Source organism: Mixophyes fleayi, chromosome 4, assembly GCF_038048845.1.
Source record: "Mixophyes fleayi isolate aMixFle1 chromosome 4, aMixFle1.hap1, whole genome shotgun sequence".
NCBI lineage: Eukaryota > Metazoa > Chordata > Amphibia > Anura > Limnodynastidae > Mixophyes > Mixophyes fleayi.
In genome coordinates, this window is record NC_134405.1 from 65,541,156 (window position 1) to 65,559,481 (window position 18,326).

Consider the following 18,326-nt stretch of genomic DNA (forward strand, 5'->3'; position numbering starts at 1 on the left):
GAAATACCTTCATTGCAGCTTTTTTTCTAGAAGAACTACAGTATCGGGGACAAGAAGTTATTAGCAGTCAAAGTCGCCTTAGAGAAATAGCATCACCTTTTTGAAGGGGCCAAACATCCAGTCACAGTATTTACTGACCACAAAAACCTTACCTATCTCCAGAAAGCGCAATGTCTCAACCCACGTCAGACCTGGTAGTAATTGTTTTTTTATCACTTCAAGTTAATTGGACCTTCCATTCTGGCAATAAGAACTCAAAGGCAGATGCTCTCTCCCAATCATTTGATGATTACGATAAAATTTTGTAAAAGTATGGACCGAGGACCAGGTGGCTGCTCTGCAAAGCTGGTCTGCTGAGGCCCCATTTCTCGTTGCCCAAGATGCCTCCACCGGACGGGTGGAATGGGCAGTAAGTCGACCTGGCAAAAGCCAGTCAGCACTAATGTAAGCCTGCCTAATGGTTGCAGTAATCCATCTTGCAATGGATTGCTTTGAGGCTGACCATCATCTTTTATGTGAATCATGTCCGCCAATCGAAAATGAAAGAAAACCGAAAGGGCTGATATTTGTACTTTTAAGGAGCCCAACCGGAGACCTGCATCCAGGCCATCCTGGAAGAATGCCAGGAACCGCGAAAGGCGAAAGGACGATGTATTACAAGGCCGATTCTCACACCATCTGATATAAGTGTTTCAGATGTTGTGGTAGAAATGACCCGAAACTGGCTTACGAGCTCACAACAATGTGTTCACAACTCTAGGAGAGAATACACAACACCGCCAAAGGCTGGCTTCAACTGTCATGCCGTTAAAGTCAGCTGAGGCAAGATCTGATGTCGGAATGGGCCTTGGAGAAGGAGGTCATCTAGCAGTGGTATACGTACTCCTTGACCTACTGCCATTGAGATAATGTCTGCATACAATACTCTCCGTGGCCAGGCGAGAGCCACCAGAATCTCTGGAAGTCCCCCCTGCCTTACTCGTCTGAGCATGCAGTGAATCATGGGTATAGTGGAGAGTAGACCAACCTAAAGTCCCAGGGCATTGTCATGATGTCTACGGCTACTGCCAGGGGGTCCCTTGTCCTTGCGCAGAAACTCGGGACCTTCCTGTTGTGCCTCGACCACCATGAGATCCAGGTCCGGGAGACCCCATTCTCAGGATCAGTGACTGGAAGACCTCCGGATGGAGTGATCACTCCCCCAGCATCACTGCATGACGGCTTAGATAATCTGCCTCCCAATTCAGGATGCCTGGTATGAACTGAGGGAACATTCTGTTGTCTCCAGGCGAAGATTTGTGCTGCTGCTGTCATTGCTCATGCACTTCTGGTTCTGCCCTGTCTGTTTACATAAGCCACTGCTGTGGCATTGTCGGATTGCAACCTGACCGAACAACCCTGAAGCATGTTCTGGGCACCCCGAAGAGCCATTAGCATGGCCTTTAACTGCAGAATGTTGATTGACAAGTGAAGATTCCTGAGTCGATCAAAGTCCTTGCAGCCGTAAATGAAGTGTCACAGCTACCCAGTCCCTCAAACTGGCATCTGTGGTAACTATGATCCAGGACCATGGGGCAAAGGACCTGCCTACTGCCAGGTGATGCTGGACCAACCACCACTGAAGAGACACCCTCGCTTTTGGAGACAAGCGGATCTTCTGGTGTTCCAAATGCAGATGGGAACCTGACCACTTTGATAAAAGGTCCCACTGGAAGCAGCGGGAATGGAATAGACAGTAAGGAATTGTTTCAAAGGTCAACACCATCTTCCCTAGGAGACGCATGCATAAGTGGATAATCGGACTGTGAGTGGCTAGGACCTGTGCAGTTACTTCCTGTAATGACCTGGCCTTGTCCTCCAGGAAAAACTCCTTTTGTTCTCTGATGTCCATGATGATCCCCAAGAAGGTCATCCTCTGGCAGGGAATCAATTGAGATTTCCTTAGATTTATTACCCATCCATGGTTCTCCAAGATCCTGATTGTAAGTGGCAGGTGCTGTTTCAACAGCATCGCTGATACGGCCTTGATGAGTAGGTCCTTTAAATATGGTATTATCTTGATCCCTCTGGAACGAAGACATGCCACCATTACTGACATGATTTTTGTGAACACTCTGGGCACTGAAGAGAGGCCGAAAGGGAGTGCCTGGAATTGGTAGTGAGCTAATCCTACCATAAATCTGAGAAGTGACTGATGTCCCTACCAAATGGGGACGTGAAGGTAAGCGTCCTGTGTATCTATTGACGCTAAAAATTTGATTTGTCTGCCTCCAGTCCATTGATCACTGATCGGAGGGACTCCATACGAAACTTGTCTACCCTTAGGGATAGATTTAACATGAGTCGTAATGATCCATCCGCCTTCGGGACCAGAAACAGGTTTGAATAGAACTCCTGTCTTTTCTGGTTGTCTGGAACCCTGCAAATGACTCCTGCAGCAAGAAGATAAGCGACACAGAGCCGCATCGCCTGTCTCCTTTGTGGCTCGCAGGGTAATGATGTTGCAAAGAAGCGACGAGGGGCTGGCCCTGACAGATCTATCATGTACCCTCTCGTTATGATCCCGCAAATCCAAAGGTCTTAGGAGGACTCTATCCAGTGTTCTTTAAAGAGACTCAATCATGCACCCACTTCTGCTGCCGCAAGAAGGGGTGGATGACAGTCTGGATGCTGGTTTCTCGTAGCTTTTGCGGAGTGCTGTCTCGTAGAGAGGGAGGACTTACCCCTATAAAAGAGTGTCCCCTGCTACCAGTTGGTCTGACCCCTGGCAAAGTAGCCCCCCTGAATGGGCTGCTGAAAGGAGCCAAATCGAGGAGGTTTTGCCTTAGTAACGTTCACTGGCAGAAAAGTGTTTTTGCCACCCGTGGCCTGGCAAATAATATTGTCCAATTCAGGGCCAAACAAACTTTCCCCTGAATATGGTAACGTTTCGAGAGATTTCTTAGATTCTATATCTGCGTTCCAGGACCTCAGCCATAGGGTCCTTCTAGCTGCCACCGCGGAGGTAGATATGGACGAGGAAACAGAAGCTGCATTTTGTATATAAGTATCCATAGGCTTCCTTTAGATGCAAGGCAAGGGAAAGCAATTCTGAATCCTGCAGTCCCTCGGCCAATTCTTCTGCCCATGCTTCCAACTCTCTGGCAACCCATACCGATGAAAACATGGGTCCTAAAGAGGGGCCTGCAGCTACAAAGATTGATTTTAAATGAGCCTCGACCTTGCGTTCAGTGGCATCTTGCAGGGCTGCTGTACCCGGCACCGGAAGTGTAATGTGGCGAGCTACCTAAGTGTCAACCATTGGGATCTTTTCCCAGCGAGTCAGGTCCTCTTCCTGTAGCGGGTACAAGGTAAGGAATCTCCTTGAAATCGTAAACGCCCAGTCTAATTGTTTCCAAGCTGCTTCTGCTATGTCTCTTAATTCCACTGATGGTGGAAAACGAATAGTGCGTCTTCTCATTTTTTTTTTTTTAAAAACCCTGATCCGAAGATTTGGGATCATCCAACTCCATAAGGTCCAAGGCTTGCCTTACTGCTACGACCAGATCGTCAATGCCCTGATATATAAGGGATTCAGCCGGATCCGTGACCTGCGCAGAATCTGAGTCAAAAATGGGCTCGCCCTCCTCTTCTGAAGACCTCTCAGAATCAGAGAGAGATAGGAGAGGATTTGTAGAAGCCTCTTATTTCTAGAAAGTTCAGATGTTGGAGTCTCAAGAAAACAGTTTAATCTATCCAGGCCTCTGACCAAGAATGAGGACCAAGGTGGTTCTCCAGAGGTATGGCCTAGGTTCGTGAAAGAGGATGATGGACCTACCACAGCCACTTCTGATATCTCGGCAGTCACTGGCATCTTTACTGCCACAGGAAGGGCAGTTTGCACTGAAGCAGTGAGGAGAACAGCAGAAACTGCTGTTAACCCCGTAGGCTTAGTAAGAAGTTGAACCAGAGTAGTAACCAACTGCTCCAGGGAAGATGCCCATGCCGGTTCTTCCGGTAGTGGTAGCAAATTAGACTGGGCCTGCGTAGTGTGTGTCTCTGCATCACAATCAGTACAAAGTGCCCCCGGGTCCTTTTGTCCAATTGGGAACTTAACCTTACATTTTGAGCAAGTGAAATATTTTGTAAGTGGTGCTTTTCCCTTATCAAACACATTCGTTTTAAGAGTTAAACACACTTAAGCAATAGAAATTCAGTCACAAAAGACATAGCTTGAATAAATACAAGTATAGCAACTAATCTATAACAGTAAAAGTTGTATCTTGTAATTAGCATATGAAAAGATGCAAGTTGGCTAAGTAGAATACAAACTGATTTTATTACTACTTGCGCACATAGACCAAAATATCCCTCTATCTAATATGAATAGAAAGGTATATAATAATGGTACTTAGCCTTCCAGCTAAGCACAATATGCAGGAGAGGAGTCAGTCAGCAGTATCTCCTGAAGATAGTGTTAGGCTGAGGAAGTCTGTACTCCCAGGGCAATTGCTTTGGCGCAAATGGGTTAATCCAAATATGTGGTAGAGGTGGGGGAGCTCTATATTCTTTAGCTCCGTCCCCTGACATTTCCTGCTGCTGATCGTTGAATAAGTGCTGTATTCCTTATATTGTGGCAGCCACTGCATGTGCTGTCCTCCGATGTCCTCACTAAAATGGATTCTGAAGCTTAAGCCAAGATTCCACCCTCCTTTCTCTGAGGAGGGAACTTGGTATGCACCGGCAAGATGGCGCCCGTCATGGCTCCATGTACAGGCACTATATGCCTGTGAAGGCAGCGCTGGTTTTCGGGAGGCTGTCAGTGTGACAGTGGCTTGATTAAGCCGCCTGCCAGCACTTTTAAAAATCACTGCCAGCTCTATCAGCGAGAGCCATTCGGCTCTCACAAGACAGAGTAGTGCTGCTGCCCAATAGGAGTGTGCTCTCTATCTGTAGAACACACTTCTTAGATCCAAGTAAAATGAAAATAGTACCCTAAAAAAATAAAGTAATATAAAAGGTAAATTAAAATTAAAAAACTAGTAGCACACAAAGTAAACCCAACTCCAGTGGGCACTTAATCTAAACTGAGGAGCTACAGGGTGTTGCAGAGGGGAGGAGTCTGTCAGCATTGATACATTAAACAAGTTAACTAGCTAAGTGCCAACACCACGCTCCCCTCATACAACCCCATGGTAGCAGTGTCCCCCAGATCGGATGAAAGAGAAATTACACATTCCGACAATGTTTCATTTTTTAAACATATCTAACTAAAAACATTTTTACTAAATTAGTATTTTACTCCATTTCACATTGTGGGGCTGATTCCATTCTAAAAAATTCATGCGAGGTGTCTAGTGATTTTTCTTCACAGAAATATTCCTCATTATTGCTCGTGCCCCATAAAGGTGGTGCAAAAATGAGGATATTTTTACCGTATGAATAGTAAAAATGCGCAGCCCGCGATGTTCTGAGGAACATCACGGCCAATTGAATTCCCCCTTCCGTTTCCATTTTATTGTTTCAAGTTATCTATAGATTAAATGATAAAGATTTTTTTAGTTATATATGTTATTTTGTGTCTTGATCCCCTTTGATATAATATAGAATAATATCTAAGATTTACTTACTATATTTGGGTTAGAAAATTTACATATAAAACAACTAAGCTGATATATTAATCAATAAATTGATTAATTGGCTCAAAGGTTAGTGTATGTACAGCTTTCTGTAACAGTTATGTTACTAATCTGTAGTTTAATATACTTACTTTAAATTCCCCAATGACAGATTCATCCCTGGCTGCATTTGAGTTCAACACCTACATACAAAGAGAAACACGAGTGATAAAGAATAAATGCATGTCAATATGAGTCTGGTCTGCACAGAGAATGGGAAACGGACGTGTCTGTGTTGGGTAAAAATTTACTGAAGCTATCAGGACAAGATGATGATAAGGACATCTTTTCTGAACAATAAAAATACCTGGATGTGTATTAGTTTCTTAAACACTTCAGATGGCTTTTGATGAAAATCTTGGATGAAAATCTGAAGACAGACAACAACCTACATTAATCTCATAAATATACCTTATTTATACTGTTTTATTGCCAAAGAGCAAGATACTTCATTCTACCAGCACTGTCTTATGAGCCTAACTACCTGCAAAGACATTTTTATACCATAACATTTGATTACTTTACATTAAATTGATTGTTTTATATTATAAATGATAATTATTATTAGTTCTTCATCTATTCACCTTGATTTACAAGTTATAAATTGATTAATATCTGGAAAGTGTTTATCCTCTTGTTGAGGATTTATGTCAAAGAAGTTATGAACAAAGGTTCAAAGTAGAAGGACAAATTAGCACTCCTTATGTTTATTAAAATATAACTTTTATTAATTACTGATTAATAATAATATCCTCCCGGAAGACAAGGTGAAATATTTTAAAAAATAACTACCAAATACACACATGTAATAAAAACAAAGACACCAACTGATAGGGATCTGTTATGTAAAGGATTAATCATATGAATACAGAGAATTATCTGTGTGTATCCTTGCAGCGAACGAATTATCTGTGTGTATCCTTGCAGCGAACTTTACCATATACAAGTAAATAGTGGTTGATAGGAACACCGGGTGATTAATAGAATGAATGCAAACCGTGTCTCCTATGATGTAAATACTGTAAATCTTCTAATAACCACTATGACTGTTATAGCAGGCAAATAGCGGAGAAGAGTGTATGTTCTCCGTTGATATACTAAGGGGAAACCACTAGCTAAAGATAGCGTTGACCTTCTTTATAATAATTACAGTATGGGACTAATATGGCTGGTTCTGGGTCAATGAGGATGTAAGGCATTGAACATTATACATCTGTGCTGATGTATCAAAAAACTCATATGGTTCAAGCGGTTTGTGAACTTATCAACTATGATGAATGCAGTTTACTCAATTGTAAATAGAAGCTCTGTTGTACCGAGCGATATGAATTACATCAGAGTAGAGTGGATTGAGAAGTGCTAATCACATTATATCAATTAGCAGGAAAAGTCAAGCTGTTTAAAACAGACAGACTGATTGCTGATTTAGAAGTTAATCCTGCACGTTGATTAAATACAAGCAAAAACTTTTTGCATTGTGTTATGCTGGTTATAACATACTTTAGCTATGATAAATATCAAAAGCTATTTACACCAAGATTGATAGATGGTGTCTGAAACTACTGTAGAAAAACCACCCTAACAGAGTGCTGGTTCTAAAATAGACCCTATAGAATAAAAGCAATCTCACTGATTTGCCATAAACGAGGGGATAAAGACAAACGAGTGTGGCTAATAACGGAATGAGTATTGTCTGTAATGTAGGCGGACTTGGGTAAAACCTCCATGAAGGAGAATGTTCTCCGCAGCCAGACTCAATTTATCTATATGAATTATATCCCATGTAATATTGTGATCTCATATGTGACTGATCTACAATAAACGAGAATAGACAAGTGTGATTAGTAACGTGATGAACGTTGTCCCTAGTATCAGCGGACTCATGTATAGCCTCCGTGGAGGGCAATGTTCACCGCAGTCAGACTTGTTATAACTAAATAAGTGAGCTCCCATAAGGTATAAAGATCTTGTGGTAAACTATATCTATGCCTGCTGTTTATTGGTAACGGCTGCTACATCCCTATTACAATTGGTGTTGGCGCCAAATAACGCTGGCTCCAACGTACGTTTCACCCTCAAGCTTTTTCAAGGGGAATCCAAGGAGGATTTATGTGCAACATAATTTAATCATTTTTATAAAGTGTGAACAAAATAGAAAAAGCATGCACTTTGACACTATAAATTATACTAAATGAGATTTGATGAGTGACATCTGGCCAGAGAGTGTGTGTATAAACTACTGAGCTCGGTAAAAGGCAACCTTAGTTTACACAGTAATGCTTATTCTAAAAATGAGCATGACATTTTAAGTGTAAGAGTATATTATTATTATTATTATAATTATTTATTTATAAGGCGCCTCAGATTCCGTAGTCACAAATAGATGAGGTAAAACATATAAGTAGCACAGATGAGTGGGAGTAATACTATGGGGACTCACACAGAGTGCAGCAAAAGACATGACTGGACGTACGAGGGAGTCAGACAGTAGATCGACATGGGACAATAGGTAGAGAAGACCCTGCCCGTGAGAGCTTACATTCTAGAGGGAGGGGTGTTGAGAGACAGTAGAACCAAGTAGGATAAAATGGGCAAAGGAAGAGGTAAATATGCAAACCATCAAAAATATTTCTTATACCTGAATATGTGGTGTTTTTTTAATGGATAACTTCTTATTGTTCTTTATTTTAAAAAAATGAGAAGCATGAGAAACATTCTACTCTCCCACCCTCAGCAATCCTCAGGTTTTAAATAATGTCTGAAACTTTTAATTCAGGTATAGTATATATACTGATTATCATCTAAAACCAGATTTTTTCCTGGCTGCTCAAAAAATAAATCATATGTCTGATATATATCCTTAAATAACTGGCATCTTGATCAAGCATGATGTAGGGAGATAGAGCATTTCAAAGGAACACTAAGCACAATGTCCAAATCACATTCTTTTTCTATGCACACTAATAAAGATGATACCAGAGCTGTGAATGTCACATTGTACTAGACACATTTATTGGGAACGCTATTACAAGAATTATACTTGAAAAATCCCATTTCTTCATCTCAGAACAAAACAAAAATGTATGCTAAATAAAGTGAACACTAGTACTGGCCTCATTAAAATATGGGTCACTGCCTCGTTGTGCACGGGTTAAGTGAACTTTTTTCCCCAACCGAAGTTTCACCATGGGCCTGATATTATTTCCATATAGTTGTCGTCCAGAGATTATTCGAACCTGAACCTAGAGAAGGGGATTGATGATTGGGAAGATATAAAAAAAGACATGACTATCTTATCTAGAGGCAAATATTTAAGACTTGGTTATAATAACTTACAAATAAAGGTTCCCAAACATCATTAAAATCTAAAGTATGTGCTGCAATTTCACCTGCTCACCTGCAAGTCTTGCACCTTGTCGTGAAGATCTCTCCTGCCTTGAGGTAGAATATTCAGTTCTTGACTAACATCTGCAATAAAAATATAAATACTGATAGATAATATTTTACATTATATGTGAATAAGATACAAATTTGTGAAAACAGTGAGTGCTATATCAAAATCAAGGTTGTTTTAAGCATATACTAATATTTGTTATCCACGTGAATTAAAGTAGGTGAGAAAAGGACCTTGAAATCAGTAGCAAAGTCATAGTATTCATTCTTTATATGTTTCCTCAGATCCTGTCGGGTTGTTAACCATTTTACCAACCCGACAGTTTCTCAATATCAAAGTTGCAGTGCTTTAAATGCAGTACTTGTAAACAACGTAAACAAATAAGTACCAACTGCGCTCGCAATGTGATAATAGAACAGAAAGTAAATGGAATATCAAACCAATATTGAATAATATAAAATAAGATAAAACCATACAAGCAAATGATGAATGGCAATTAACCATATACAAACTTCAGGTGGTGTATCAATGTATATTGCAACAGAAATACTAATCACAATCTACATGTAGTTTATTGTAAAACTCCTTTAGTGCATAAAGTCACATTGCTGCAGCAATGAAGCTCAATGTAGGGAACAATTACATATATATGCACAACGCTTCCAGGAAAGGGGCTACCCAGACAAACTCATCTCAGAAGCTTTAACAAAAATTGAAGGGGTTAAAAGAACTGACCTATTACAATATAAAACTAGGGACGATCAAAAGGAACGTATCCCCTTCATCACTAATTACAATTCCTGCGAGTACAGAATAAGGTCCACTATCTCCAAACATTGGGAGATCTTACGTATAGACTCAATTCTAGCCACTATCCTTCCTGCAAAACCTGACATTATCTACCGTAAGAATAGAAATTTGAAAGATGCTCTTGCCCCAAGTATGATACCAGACATTCATACCACCACCTCCAATACATTCCTAGCGGTTAAGGGTTTCAATAAGTGCAGTCCACTGCAACATTTGCAAATTTGCAAGTCCAGATAAGAAAGTATTCTATAATTATGACAATAGCCAGAAGTTCAATATAAAAGAATTTATGAACTGCCAAACATCGTCAGTCATATATTTATTAGAATGCTCATGTGGTCTTAAATATGTAGGCAAAACGAAAAGATCACTGAAACTAAGAATTCAAGAACACGTTCGCAATATTAAAAATAAGGTTGAGTCACATTCCGTTTCCAGACATTTTAATAAGAGACACGGTTCTGATCCCAGTCATCTTACTTTTAAAGGGATAGAAAATGTATGCTTAGGACGTAGAGACGGAGATCTTCAGTCCAAACTATCGAAACGAGAAATGTTCTGGATCTTTCAACTGAATACCCTCACACCCTCCGGCCTCAACGAGGGTTATGAAATTGCACCCTTTTTATAGCTATAATTCTACATCTTTAACACTTGTTTTAACTGTGGGCCGTTTATTGTTGATGGCCATTACTAAGGTTGTTCAGTATGGCCATAGACTTAGAGGTTTATTGGATGTACAAGACGCCCCCTAAAAATTGTGTTTATTGTGTTTTTGTTAACATTTTATATTACTGTTTTTATATACTGTATTTTACAACTTATGCAAATTGTATTTATTTACTGTTATTTTACTATTAGATCGACACATCGGTTTTATATGGCTTTTATATCTCTTTTTTATGTCCCTATGTAACACACAATATCCCATATTGCCTATTATTATAATGTGCCATTCCCTTGTCTAAGATGGCCATTGTTGGCCTCATACATGGAAAATCCATGTCAGGCCCCTCATCCAAGATGGCCGCCGCACTCGGATTCCCCCAGCCTGCTTTATACACTACAATCTGCCCAGGACATGAAATACTAAAGTCCTGGGACAATGACCCCTATGCTTTGATAGCGTAAAAATTATCCATGAGTATCCCAACACTCGCGTGATCGCGAGTGCCCTGCACATGCGCAGTAGCATCCCTTATCTAAGATGGCCACTATTGGCCTCATACATGGCAAATCCATGACAGGCGCCCTCACCTAAGATGGCCGCCGCACTCGGATTCCCCCAGCCTGTCTTTTCCACTACAATCGGCCCAGGACAAGAATTACTAATGTCCTGGGACAGGGACCCCCATTCTCTGACAACATAAAATTATCTATGAGTCCCCTAGCACTCGCGCGATCGCGAGTGCTCTGCACATGCGCAGATGCTACTGCGCATGCGCGGTACAGGTCGCACACTGCGCATGCGCAAAATGGCCACCGCCTAAACTATATAAACAAGCCCTAAACATAGGCAATAGATGTCTTTTCCTCCTGATGAAGTCTACCCAGACGAAACGCGTTGAGGCATTACTATCTCTGTATATGCTAGTTAGGTCATACTTCCACCTTGACCATTTTTGATGTTCTATACCTGATACTTCTGTGCGAAGATCCAGAAACCTTCCAGGGATCCATACTGGTAAAAGTTGACTAACTGCTGAGTACAGATAAGCTTTTATTTATCTTGCTGAATGTGAGTTTGCATTTTTATGTTTGCTGAATAAATCCATTGTACATAAATTACTACACTATATGGCTCCTTTATTTTTAACATTCTGGCTGAATGGAGTTTGAGAGCGGTACTTCCATTGAGACGTTGGTCCGTGGTTAAGAAATATCGTGTATTGCGGTCGCTGTATTGTCCGTTCCTGACTTATTAGGCGGAGCTGAGATTCCCCCTTGGAGACCCTGATACAGATAAGCCAGTTTTACACTATTTTCTGGTACGCTCCCAATTATTGGGTTTTTTATATTTATCTGGTATACATAAATTACTACACTATATAGCTCCTTTATCTCTATTTATCTGGTTGATTGGAGTCTGAGAGCAGTGTATACACTTGGAACGTCTGCCGTATCTAAGAAATATCGTTTATGGTTCCTGTTTGTCCGTTCCTGATCCACTAGGCGGAGCTGAGATTCCCCCCTGGAGACCCCGATACAGATAAGCTGGTTTTACATTACTCTCTGGTACGCCTTCATCTATTGATTTGTATTATCTGATGAACTGAATTTTAATACACCTTTTGCACATTTCTGTCCTCTGATGACAATGAATTGTAGCTGTGATACAGCAGCCTAGCAAGTGTGTACGAGTTGCACATGAACTTTTCTATTCCACCCTGTTTTTAGAGTGGAATCCTGTACATTCATGTTTTGATATGACTGGTTACTCTGTCTTACATTTGGATGAAGACTGGATGAATTGTATATCTTGTTGAATACCAACCCAGAGATTTGAACTGAATCCACATGCTTATTTATTATTTACCCACCTTGTTCAGTAATATCTGTTAACATCACCATTGCGCCTTCATTCTGTTGTACCTATGCCATATATATATATATATATATATATATATATATATATATATATATATATATATATATATATATATATATATACACACACACACACACACACTCACATACACGTATGAACCCAAGATGACAGATGGGGATTGAGCTAAAGAGCAGATTTCAGTGTCACGGAGCCTGAGTTTGGAATAGACCTCGAAGCCGAGCTCTAGGTAGACTTAACCCCAGAGAGGTGCGGAGTCTAATGGAAGAGGTATTCACCAGAGATCCCTGCAAGGGAATATGGACGTAACTCCTTTCTAAGGGGATTAGAACAGGGTGAGATGGAACCGTGGAGTGGAGCAGGATTGCTGGACGATAAATGCAGAGGCTCAGGTGAATGGCAATGAACCAAAGCGTTGAGGTCTTTAGAAAGTGAACAGATAATAGCTAACACAGGATAGCAACTGAGAGGTGGTGAACTGCAGAGAACTAATGCACCGAGATCCCTGGAAAGCAAATAGCTTGAGAACAGAACCAATGATGAGGCACAAGGTTCTTGCAATAGTACCACAGGTCTTGATCGTGGAACAGATAATACAGGATACCGATGTGCAGACAGGAGCCAGAGAGAACAGCGTCCTAACAGGCAAGAAGACGTGAAGATCTGGCAATTTAGTAGAAAAGCAGACGCTTTAAATAGACAGAGCTAACAGGCAATTAGCCAATCAAGAGAATGCAGGAAGTTTTGAAAAGACCAGGTGTGCGCATACTCAGTTCAGACCAGCAAGTGAATGCAGGGAGTGAGAACCAAGAGAAACAGGTAAGAACAGTGACAAAATGCAGGTTAGCTGGTGTAATGTGTGACACTCAGCAGTTCGTGCAGAGTAGAATCCCTTCTTCTTAGAACAATGGCAGCGCCAAGAGGACAGAGCACCTCCTATGAAGGGTACTGGATACCAAAACTGAGTAGTAGCAGGTAAGCAGGAGGGTTATAAGGAGGATGAGGTTTCAGGACTTATTTCCCCCACCTGCTGGAGGGTTGAACATATTTAATTGTCTATATCCACCTACAGCAGTACAAGAAAACTTAATGTGCACATAAAATTATCAGCATTCATTACACCACCTGAGTGGTGCCTCCACTGTATGATAACGAAGACCTGCCTCATTCATTATCACACTCCTTTAACACCTAGAATCTCATTGTGGCTCCTATTAAAATACATTAATAGTATCATTAACTTAACATACTTGTCATCTTTCACCACAACATAATAAAACACCAAAACATAAGCCCTACAGCAAAACAATCAATCTTCATCACTCATGCTATATTGTAGTGCATCTGTAAATCTTGAAAAAGTAAAAGTAGTAGCTCTTCATGCCATGTTGGGTATAAATACATTAGTGTTTTCCCTGCAGTTCTCCTGTAGATGTGTTTGGGTTTACAACAAGGATTGTCCATGCAGGGAAAGACCCCAATCTTAATCTCTGCTTCCATTAGGCACTGGTGTACTGTCCCTTAAGTTAAATTTGGCTCTGCATACAAATCACACGGAGGTATTTTTACTAAATTGTGGGTTTTAAAAAGTGGAAACGTTGCCTATAGCAACAAATCAGATTCCATCTGTCATTTTGTAGAATGCACTGAATAATTGATAACTAGAATCTGATTGGTTGCTACAGGCAACATGTCCACTTTTTCAAACCCGCAGTTTAGTAAATATACCCCTAAGACACACTTTAAATTTTATCACAGAATTCAAAATGCCTCACCTTTATGTGGACCTTCCTTGGTATTAACTTCTTCTAGAGTACACAGAAATCTATAATTTATGGTATTCTGAAATTAAATAGACAACAATTATGTAACATCTTTATGTCAGTTAACACTTTGACATACCTGTCTTGATTAGCTATACAGAATGTACAGTTTGGTGGCAAGTATAACTGCTGTATTTCTTTGGTTTATTTGTGAACATGTGCATTTATTATCATCAAAATTGAAAATGCTTTAAAAATAGACTGTAGTTGGTGTGAGCCACATTACTACTATCAATATAAAGTGTGCACTACCAATGTTTTAATTAACCCACATTAAAAACAAAAAAGAGGACTTTTATACTTACGATAAATCCGTTTCTCTGATTCCATCTGGGGGACACTGCTACCATGAGTTTTATGAGGGGAGCGTAGAGTTGGCACTTAACTAGTTAACTTGTTTAATGTATCAATGTTGACAGACCCCTCCCCTCTGCAAACCCCTGTAGCTTTAGATTAATTATAAAGCCCCAATGCAGATAGGCCAAACAACCAAAAAACATAAAGCAGAAGAGCAAAAGGGAGGGAATGCAGTGTCCCCCAGATGGAATCAGAGAAACGGATTTATCATCAGTATAAAAATCCTCTTTTCTCTTTCATCCTATCTGGGGGACACTGCTACCATGGGGACGTTCTAAAGCAGCATCCCTAAGGGTGATATTGCTCTGACAGCCCCGGCACGAGGAGCACTACGGCAAAATTGGCGTCTGTAGACGTAAAAACATGGAATTGATAGAACTTTGTAAAAGTGTGGACCGACGACCAGGTGGCTGCTCTGCAAAGCTGGTCCACTGAGGCCCCATTTCTGACTGCCCAAAATGCCCCCACTGAACGGGTGGAATGGGCAGTAAGTTGACTTGGCACCGGCCGGTTAGCACTGATGTAAGCCTGCCTAATGGTTGCAGTAATCCATCTTGCAATGGATTGCTTCGAGGCTGGCCATCCTCTTTTATGTGAATCAAAAAGGAAAAATAAAGAATCTGTGCGTCGAATGTGGGAGGTCCTACTCACATAAATTCGGAGAGTCCTGACCACATCAAAACACTCCATCGAATTGTGGTCGGAAGACAATGCTCCCTCCTGAAACACTGGAACCACAATCTCTTGGTTTAAGTGAAATGCCGAAACCACCATTGGTACGAACTAAGGAAAAGTTCGTAGAACTGCTCTGTCCTCGTGAAAAAACAAATATGGCTCACGACAAGAAAGGGCTCCTAACTCTGACACTCTGCAAACCGATGCAATCGCCAGAAAAAATGCTACTTTCTATGTTAAGAACCTTAGATCTGTTGAATGTAATGGACCAAAAGGAGGACCCTTAAGCATATAGAGCACTAGGTTGAGATCCCATGGTGCCGTGGGCAGGGCATAAAGTGGCTTGATATGCAAAACTCCCTGTAGAAACGTCCTAATATCCGGCATGTCCACCAATCGAAGATGAAACAAAACCGAAGTGGCTGATGTTTGTAATTTTAAGGAGTCTAATCGGAGACCTGCGTCTAGGCCATCCTGGAGGAATGCCAGAAACTGGGAAAGACAAAAGGACAATGTATGACAAAGCCGATTCACACACCATCTGATATAAGTGCGCCAAATGAGGTGGTAGATACGAGCCGAAACTGGCTTACGAGCTCGTAACAATATGTTCATGACTCTAGGAGAGAATCCTCTAGACCGCCAAAGGTTGGCTTCAACAGCCATGCCGTTAAAGTCAACTGAGGCAAGTCCTGATGTCGGAATGGGCCTTGAAGAAGGTTGTCTCACAATGATAGACACACTCCTTAACCTACTGCCATCAACATAATGTCCGCAGACCATACTCGTCGCGACCAGGCAGGAGCCACTAGTATTACTGGGAGTCCCCCTTGCCTCACTCGTTTGAGAACGTGGTGAATCATGGGTATAGGGGGAACAGATATCCCAACCCGGAAGTTCCAGGTCTCTGTCATGATGTCGACGGCTACTGCCAGGGGGTCCCATGCCTTGCGCAGAACCTTGGGACGAAGTTCCAGGTCTCTGTCATGATGTCGACGGCTACTGCCAGGGGTCCCATGCCTTGCGCAGAACCTTGGGACCTTTCTGCTGTGCCTCGACGTTATGAGGTCCAGGTCCGGGAGACCCCATTTTCGGATCAGAAACTGGAAGACCTCCGGATGGAGTGACCACTCCCCCGGCATTACTGCATGACTGCATAGGTAATCTGCTTCCCAGTTCTGGATGCCTGGGATAAATACCGCTGAGATTGTGCTGCCATTGCCATTGCTCCTGCACTTCTGGTTCCTCCCTGTTTAAATAAGCCACCGCTGTGGCATTGTCTTATTGTATCCTGACCGGAAACCCCGAAGTATGGTCTGGGCAGCCCGAAGGGCCATTAGCATGGCCATTATCTCCAGAATGTTGATAAACAGGGAAGACTCCTGAGTCGACCAAAGGCTTTGAAGCCGTAAGTGAAGGGCCACAGCCCCTCAGGATGGCGTCTGTGGTCACAATGATCCAGGACCACAGCCTAGAGCCAGGTGATCCTGGACCAACCACCACTGAAAAGACACCCTCACTTTGGAAGACAAGCGGATCCTCTGGCGTTCCAACTGCAGATGGGAATCTGACAACTTCATCTAGAGGTCCCACTGGAAGCAGCGGAAGCCGAACCGACCGTAAGGAATTGTCTCGAAGGTCGACACCATCTTCCCTAGGAGACGCATGCATAAGTGAATTGAGGAAAGGCCGAAGGGCAGTGCCCGAAATTGGAAGTGGGCTAACCCAACTGTAAATCTGAGAAGAGACTGGTGGCCGTCCCAAATGACGCTAAAAATTAATCTCCAGTCCATTGATTACTGATCGGTGGGACTCCATGCGAAATTTGCCCACTCTTAGGTGTATATTTAACCTCTTTACATTTAAAATAGGTTGGAATGATCCATCCGGCTTCGGGACCAGAAACAGGTATGAAAAAAAACCTTGGGCTAGATTTACTAAGCTGCGAGTTTGAAAAAGTGGGGATGTTGCCTATAGCAACCAATCAGATTCTAGCTGTCATTTTGTAGAAGGTACTAAATAAATGAAAGCTAGAATCTGATTGGTTGCTATAGGCAACATCCCCACTTTTCAAACCCGCAGCTTAGTAAATCTAGCTCCTTGTCTTTTTTGGTTGTCTGGTACTGTGCAAATGACTCCTGCAGAAAGAAGAGAAGCGACACAGAGGTGCATCGTCTGTCTCCTTTCTGGATCGCGGAGTAATGATGTTGCAAAGAAGCAAGGTGGGGCTGGACCTGAACGGTCTATCATGTACCTTCTTCATCATGATCCCACAAATCCAGAGGTCTTGGGAGGACGCTATCCACTGTTCCCTGAACAGACTCAAGCGCCCCCCCCCACTCCTGCTGTCGCAAGGAGGAGTGGATGACAGTCAGGATGCCGTTTTTCCGGAACTTTTGCAGACCTGCATCTTGTAGAGAAGGAGGACCTACCTCTGTAAGAGTGTCCCCTGCTACCAGTCGGTCTGCCTCTGCTCGATTTACCTCTAGCAAAGGAGTCCCACCCCCCAAAAGGAACCTTGGGAACATTTACTGGCAGAAAGCAACTCTTTCCACCAGTGGGCTGGCAAATAATATTGTCCAATTACGGGCCCAAACAACACTGCGCCTGAATAAGGTAGTGTTTCAAGCGATTTCTTAGATTCTCTATCTGCGTCCCAGGACCTCAGCCATAGGGCCCTTCTAGCAGCCACTGCTGAAGCCGATATGGAGGACGAAATAGAGGCTGCATTCTGGGACTCCTCATATAAGTATTCAGACGCCTTCTTTAAATGCAGGGCAAGAGGAAGCAATTCTGAATCCTGCAATCCCTCGGCCAACTGTTCTGCCCATGCTTCCATCGCTCTGGCAACCCACACCGATGAAAACATAGGTCTAAAAGAGGTGCCTGCCGCTACATAGATTGTTTTTAAATGACCCTCAACCTTGCGGTCCATGGCGTCTTGCAGGAGCACTGTTCCTGGTACCGGAAGCGTAGTATGACGTGCTAAGCTAGCTATCGGAGTGTCAACTTTTGGGATCTGTTCCCAATGAGCCAGATCCTCC

General features: G+C 42.2%; 1 protein-coding gene across 5 annotated transcripts in view; it reads right to left on the reverse strand.

The window, feature by feature from the left end:
* FER1L5 (fer-1 like family member 5) overlaps window positions 1-18,326 on the reverse strand; it is a 676,118-nt gene that overhangs the window by 615,323 nt on the left and 42,469 nt on the right. For all 5 annotated transcript variants that reach the window (XM_075207347.1, XM_075207349.1, XM_075207348.1 and 2 more), the window contains exons 7-11: window positions 14,203-14,269; window positions 9,055-9,125; window positions 8,771-8,899; window positions 5,965-6,027; window positions 5,750-5,800 (exon numbers count right to left, since the gene is read on the reverse strand). In XM_075207347.1, coding sequence (XP_075063448.1) covers window positions 5,750-5,800; window positions 5,965-6,027; window positions 8,771-8,899; window positions 9,055-9,125; window positions 14,203-14,269 — 381 coding nt within the window. The remainder of the gene's footprint in view (window positions 1-5,749; window positions 5,801-5,964; window positions 6,028-8,770; window positions 8,900-9,054; window positions 9,126-14,202; window positions 14,270-18,326) is intronic.